Genomic DNA, 6,934 nt, shown 5'->3' with positions numbered 1-6,934 from the left:
ATCTGGAAGTCGGCTGGCGGGTGCGGGGAAATCACTACTGCACGTCACTAGGGATCGTCTCTAGGTAAAATAACATTAGCAACTGCATAGCAGCCTTAGATTCCAGGAAAGACAATTTAATTACGTGTACACAAAATGAAAGCCAGTTACAGTAGAGATTATTTTTCCTTTAATTTAGGCTCCTCCCACGCTAATCTCCCAACCTACTGTTCAGGTCCAGCTTTCTCGCACCCTGGGTGAAGCCCCTGCACAGTGCAGAATTTAGGAGTTAATATTCCTGGCCACCAGTAGGAGGAACTGCAGTCAGGGGCTCCAGGAGACATACAAGTGTGATTTGTGAAGGGGGTGTGGCTTTTGGAGGTGGGTGGAGTTTTGGCATAATGGGGTGTGGTTGGGGTGCATTAGAAAGGTGGTCGTGCATGAGCAGGCCATATGATTACATATTTATGTTATAGACTGGCCATTTATAAGTAACACTTTATTTGGTCATCATTATTTCTTTTCTATAGTTTTTTTAATTATAATTATAACTTTCCAGCTTTCAAATGGGGGTCACTGACCCCATCTAAAATGAAATGCTCTGAAAGGCTACAAATGTATTGTTATTGCTACTTTTTATTCCTCATCTTTCTATTCAGTCCCTCTCCTATTCATATTCCAGTCTCTTATTTATATCAATACATGGTTGCTAGGGGAATTTGGACCCTAGCAACCTGCAAACTGGAGAGCTGCTGAATAAAAAGCTAAATAATTCAAAAAACACAAATAATAAAAAATTAAAACCAACTGCAAATTGTCTCAGGATATCCCTCTCTAACTCATAATAAAAATTAATTTAAAGCTGAACAACAACCCCTTTAATTACCTGCTAAAAATCGGCAACATTTTAATTTCTAAATTTGCTTTTTATTGTTTTGTTACACAAACAATTTACAAATATCCGTTGCACGGATCCGAGACACAGATATCCGACATGCTCCTTTCTGTCCATCACTCCGCCAGTGGGAGGGGCTTAAGAACATAAAAAACGCACGAGCAACAAAAACGCAGACGAGCGATATGATGAGATCTTGCATCAACAGGTTTTTTTTGGTGCAAATATTACATTTAAAAAAAAAAGAAAAAAGATTTTTTTTCCCCCGCCATTTTGATATGAGCCGCGTCCCACTCACAAGTCCCAGTCCTCTGGCCAATCAGCACCAGGGAGTTAAAGTCACGTAGGTCTCCCGGTGTTGAGCAGCAACGTGTGATGTCACAATGCGCCAATATCCTTCCTATAAAAAAAACGAGAAAAAGCCTACGCTCTAATGGAAGAGTTAAGGATATAAAAGCTAAAAGATTGAGTCAGGGGGTCGTCCCCAGGGGCAGATCAGTCGGACTTGGTTGGAGGAAAGCCGGGGCGTCTGGTGTGGATAATTTTAGGCTTTGGTGAGTTCTTTGTGTCCTCCTCTTCCTCCGCGTCACTATCACACACGTGCACCACCACACTGGGGGTCGACTCTGTTCCCGCGTGAAGCTCGTATTTCTCCCCTAGAGAAAGGAAAGGGCAGATATTAAAAATCATGCTCTACTGACACCCGCACACCCCATTGGCTACAGTCCTGATGGCTTGTCAAGGACAGATTCTGATTGGCTGTGAAACGTGTTCAGTTTGGTTTTGATTGGAATGTAAGGAATGGCCCATGTTACAGTCGTACAAGGTCAAATGTTGCTTGAGTAGATGAGCCCACCGGGAGTTTGCCTGGTACCCTGGTGGGCCAGTCTTACATTGTCTTCAGATGCCCACACAGAAGCAATCATTGGCTGATGACATATTAAAGGGATACTGTCATGAGAATTTTTTCAGTAAATAGTGCTGCTCCAGCAGAATTCTGCACTGAAATCCGTTTTTCAAAAGAGCAAACAGATTTTTTTATATTTAATTTTGAAATCTGACATGGGGCTAGACATATTGTCAGTTTCCCAGCTGCCCCCAGTCATGTGACTTGTGCTCTGATAAACTTCAGTCACTCTTTACTGCTGTACTGCAAGTTGCAGTGATATCACCCCCTCCCTTTCCCCCCCCAGCAGCCAAACAAAAGAACAATGGGAAGGTAACCAGATAACAGCTCCCTAACACAAGATAACAGCTGCCTGGTAGATCTAAGAACAACACTCAATAGTAAAATCCAGGTCCCACTGAGACACATTCAGTTACATTGAGTAGGAGAAACAACAGCCTGCCAGAAAGCAGTTCCAAGTGCTGGCTCTTTCTGAAATCAAATGACCAGGCAAAATGACCTGAGATGCACCTACACACCAATATTACAACTAAATACAATTGTTGGTTCAGGAATGATATTGTAGAGTGAATTATTTGCAGTGTAAACAACGGAAAAGCACCGGAGCCAACAAAAAAAAAAAATTCTGATGACATGATTTTTAAAATTCATATTTATGAGTTGAAATGATGACTTTTAAGTAATTATTCACATACGAGGAAACAAAGCTGGGAATTTGGGAAAGGATTCATATTTAATGCTGCCCCTGCTTTGTGTTCCCTTCTCCTGCCGTGCGTAGCAGCTAAGCAGGACTGGGTTGTCACTGATTGATTCCATGTTCTATGTGTGTATGTGTGTATGTGTGCCTGCATGTACAGTATGTGTGTGTGTATGTGTGCGTGTATGTGCCTGTGTGTACAGTGTATGTGTGTTTGTGTGTGTACAGTGTATGTGCCTGTGTGTATGTATGTGTGCAGTGTATGTGTATGTGTGCAGTGTATATGTGTGTGTGCAGTGTATGTGTATGTGCAGTGTATATGTATGTGTGCAGTGTATATGTGTATGTGCAGTGTATATGTATGTGTGCAGTGTATATGTGTGTGTGCAGTGTATGTGTATGTGCAGTGTATATGTGTGTGTGTGCAGTGTATATGTGTGTGTGCAGTGTATATGTGTATGTGCGGTGGTTCTTCTTTATCAGGAAATGATTTGATTTCTCTCTGTTGCTTTATTGCCCCCTGGGCTCCAGCTCATTTCTCAGCCACAATCTGACGTCAATGCTGCCGGCACCGAGGGCCAATCTCTCACTGTCGGTTACAGGCAGCTCGGCACACGCACAAACAAACTATTAGCCGGCCCAGCAACTGCATCATCTCCCTGTGCCTTTCTGGGGCCAATAAAAGCAGCGCAACTGTCACATTCACTCATTTATCTGCAGGACAAGACTCCCTTGTGCCTCGCTGCCCATTTGGGTTTTTTCTATTGAATCAGTTCCTTCCCAGGGTCCGTTCTGAAGCAGCGGGGGAAACCCAATACCCCCCCCCCCAGCACTTTATCACATGTCAGTCACTGTGACCCGTCATGCAGATAAATAGGAATTGAATTGGTCTGGGCCAACCCAACAAAACTCAGGACCCAACAAAAAAACTGCATCACGAGTCATTTGGCACTGGAAATTCTGTCAAGCCAGACACAATGGCCCAGATATGCCACTAAGATTACGGCAGACAATGGGATGAAAGCACATGGACCCAGACATGCCAATAAGGTCCTTGAAGAAATTGGATTATGATCACCCCATTAACCCCAGGCATACCAGTAAGAAAACTGCAGAAAATGGAATCAAAGCACTGCATTTACTCCAGACGTAATGTACCAGAAAGATCACGACAAAAGGGGGCAGAGCCGCATGCCGAGCTGGCAGGCAGCGTATTGCGGTAGCTCCGTTGTACACGATCATCGCTGGTCCATTTTACACCCCGTAAAAGCACCCGCTTGATCGAAGCTGCTTGCTGAACATCCCCGGAACCTCGGCAAACAAAATGGTAAAGCAAACCCAGCAAGTGCGCTCAGAAGTTTGGAGCAATATGCGCGCAATACAACCCAAGATGGCGCCCGCCGCTCCCCCTCTCCGAGCAATGGCCACAGTGAGCCTGCACTTCTGGACCCTCGGAGGCCCCCGCACCATCCATGCAGGGCATCTTTATGGCAATTACTAACTGCCAATCCTCAGTCACGGCTACATTCACCACCAGGATAGAAGAAGTGAAGGTGGAATTATCACTACTGAAGCAGGATCTGCAGGCCACAAGGGAGAGGACCTTACTGACCCAGTAACAAGTGAACTCACACAAGTTGCTGAAACTGAGAGGCTGGAGCAGATGGAAAATCGACAGAGTTGCTCGAGTATTAGAGTGGTGGGCCTGCCTGAGAGGAGTGAGGGATCTAACCCTGAACTATTTGCTGAACACGGGCTCAGAGACTTGTTTGGCGAGGACATATTTTCCAAGCAATTTGTCGCTGAAAGAGCGCAGGGTTCCAACGCGAGCCCTCCCCCCAGGCACCGCATCCTTATCAAACTCCTAAATTACAGGGATGCAGCACTTCAGTCTGCGCGGAAAAAGGGAGACGTCCAATACTGAGGCACCCCAATCTCCCTGTACCCCGATTATTCAGCGGCCCTTCAACAGCAACGCAATACTTTCTATGGAGTCAAGCGACGTCTCCGGGACTTGGGGATAATGCACAATATGCTATTTCCAGCCAAACTCCGCATACTAGATGGAGGAAAAGCCCACATTTTTGAACAGCCCGTCAATGTGGAAAGTTGGCTGGATTCTCGTCCGAGGCCTCCTGAACGCAAAAACCCAACCCCGCAAATTCTGCACAGCAGTGAGCAGGGGGCCGTTAGAATTCACGGGGTCTCGTACAACAAAATTCTCAGGGCCCCCAGATCCAGCCCACTCCAAATCTTTTGGGGCCCCAAAGAATATTTTTTTTTTAAAAAAAAAAAACATTGGTGGCAGGGGCCTAAAGAGTATTAAAATAATACATTAGTGGCCAGAGGATTAAAAAGAAATAAACAAAAACACACATTAGTGTTCAGAGGAATTGAACTCATGGCTTCAGGACTTCAACTTCACCTTCGTGACTACGTGTCTTTTCAGCTCTCTTGCTTTCCACTGATTGGTTACCAGGCAGTAACCAATCAGAGATTTATGGGGGGGGGGGGGCACATGGGTCATATCTGTTCCTTTTGAATCTGAGCTGAATGCTGAGGATCAATTACAAACTCACTGAACAATTATGTCCCATGTGGCCCCCCTTATAGTCACTGACTAACTCAGAGTTAGAGAGCTGAAAAGCAGGAAGTAGTGTTCTGGCTATTATGTTACACATCCAGTCACTCCAGCCTTTATACATTACATTTTTGACTAACTAACTATATTAGATACATTATTTATTTTGCACAGCCTATTTACCCAGTTTTTATTTTTACAATGAATTGTTCCTTTAAAGGGCAATTCGCCTTTATTAGCAAAACTGTAATAACTGAAAAAAATAGGGATGCACCAAATCCACTATTTGGGACTAGGCCGAATCCTCGGTGAAAGATTCGGCCAAATACCAAACCGAATGCTAATTTGCATATGGAAATTAGGGGCAGGAAAGGAAAAAGTGGAAAAAATTCTTCTTTTGTGACGAAAAGTCACGTGATTTCCCTACCTGCCCCTAATTAACTTGTATCACCCAAAGTCACATATAGAGGGAGGGAAAACTCATTGGGGCAAATTCACTAAAGGAAATTTCACCAGCGAACGTCAGCTACAAATCCGCTACCACTACACGGATTTACTAAAATGCAAAGTTGCGTCTCAGCAGCCAACCACTGGTGACGGAAGTAAAACATGTTTTCCCCTTCCCGCCCCTAATTAGCATATGCAAATTAGGATTCTGATTCGGTATTCGGCCGAATCTTTTGCGAAGGATTCGGGAGGTTCGGCTGAATCCAAAATGGTGGATTCAGTGCATTTTTCTTAATTTTTATAACTTTTCGGCATACAGGATATGATGTCACTGACATAAGACTGAGGGGGATGCGGCTTCATCTTATCAGTTCGCCGGGTCTAAGGTGGCGAAGAAAACTTTAGCGGAAAAGGTAACGTTCTGTAACATTCATGATCGTTCACCTGAGTGAAAATTCGCCTGGCGATAGGGAGCAAAACTGCGCTAACGACGGTCTCTTTCGCTAGCGAATTGTCCTCTACGCCTGTTCGGCGAATTTTCACTAGTGACGGCCCTTTAGTAAATCTGCCCCATTGTGCAACTGTGATTCCATTTATCAGAGGCAGAATACACTGGGGTATATTTATCATAGAGGAGAAGTTAGAGGTCGTCACAGTGAAATTCCACCACTCTCCATTCATTTCTATGGGATTTATAAAAGAGTATTTATCAATGGGGGAAAGTGTTTGATAAATATGCCTTTCAAAATCCAATAGAAATGAATGGAGAGTGGCGGAATTTCACTGTAGAGGACTGTAACGATCTCTAACTTCACTCTATGATAAATAGACCCCATAGTGGGAAACCCCTCCTGCAATTACAGGCTAACGGGGGTCGCTAATGGCTCAGACAACAACAGGTTTAATTCCAGCGCTGCCAGTGGCTTTTGTATAGACAAGAAGAAATAGAAATCAAGTACCTACCTGGGCCGAGCTTGGCGACTGCAGAAAGGAGGTCGTAGTTAATAACGGGTTTGGCGTCGTCAATTGGCTGCCAGCCCACGGGGCGGGACACGGGGGGTGAGATGAGGAAGTGTTTGGCGGGCTGGGGGGGTGCCAGGTGAAGTTTGTCTCCGTCTGTCTCTGGGGTCTGAACCTTTATAGGAGATGAGAAATCAGATACTAATAGAGGAGACAAAGCAGCAGACAAAGTGCCCCTCATATTGCTTTATGTTCAATTCCTCATTCCCATAGTTGCTTTTAAAGGAGAAGGAAAGCTGCAAGGCGGTTTATAGCCAATAGATTAGCCACAATTGTGCCAGTTATAAGACTATATTTATTCTGCAGAATACTTTACCATACCTGAGTAATCAGCTCTAGACACTGTCTCTGTTTATTTAGGATAGCAGCTGCCATATTAGCCTAGTGTGACATCACTTCCTGCCTGAG

General features: G+C 44.5%; 1 protein-coding gene across 3 annotated transcripts in view; it reads right to left on the bottom strand.

Moving 5' to 3' along the window:
• Positions 1-884: 884 nt before the first annotated feature.
• rcan2.S (regulator of calcineurin 2 S homeolog) overlaps positions 885-6,934 on the bottom strand; it is a 50,482-nt gene continuing 44,432 nt past the window's right edge. For all 3 annotated transcript variants that reach the window (XM_018265996.2, XM_041565089.1, XM_018265997.2), the window contains 2 exons: positions 6,470-6,641; positions 885-1,530 (listed from right to left, as the gene is read on the bottom strand). In XM_018265996.2, coding sequence (XP_018121485.1) covers positions 1,370-1,530; positions 6,470-6,641 — 333 coding nt within the window. In that variant the 3' untranslated portion in view covers positions 885-1,369. The remainder of the gene's footprint in view (positions 1,531-6,469; positions 6,642-6,934) is intronic.

This window comes from Xenopus laevis, chromosome 5S (genome assembly GCF_017654675.1).
Source record: "Xenopus laevis strain J_2021 chromosome 5S, Xenopus_laevis_v10.1, whole genome shotgun sequence".
NCBI classification, from domain to species: Eukaryota; Metazoa; Chordata; class Amphibia; order Anura; family Pipidae; genus Xenopus; species Xenopus laevis.
This window is presented reverse-complemented; position numbering and strand designations above follow the sequence as displayed.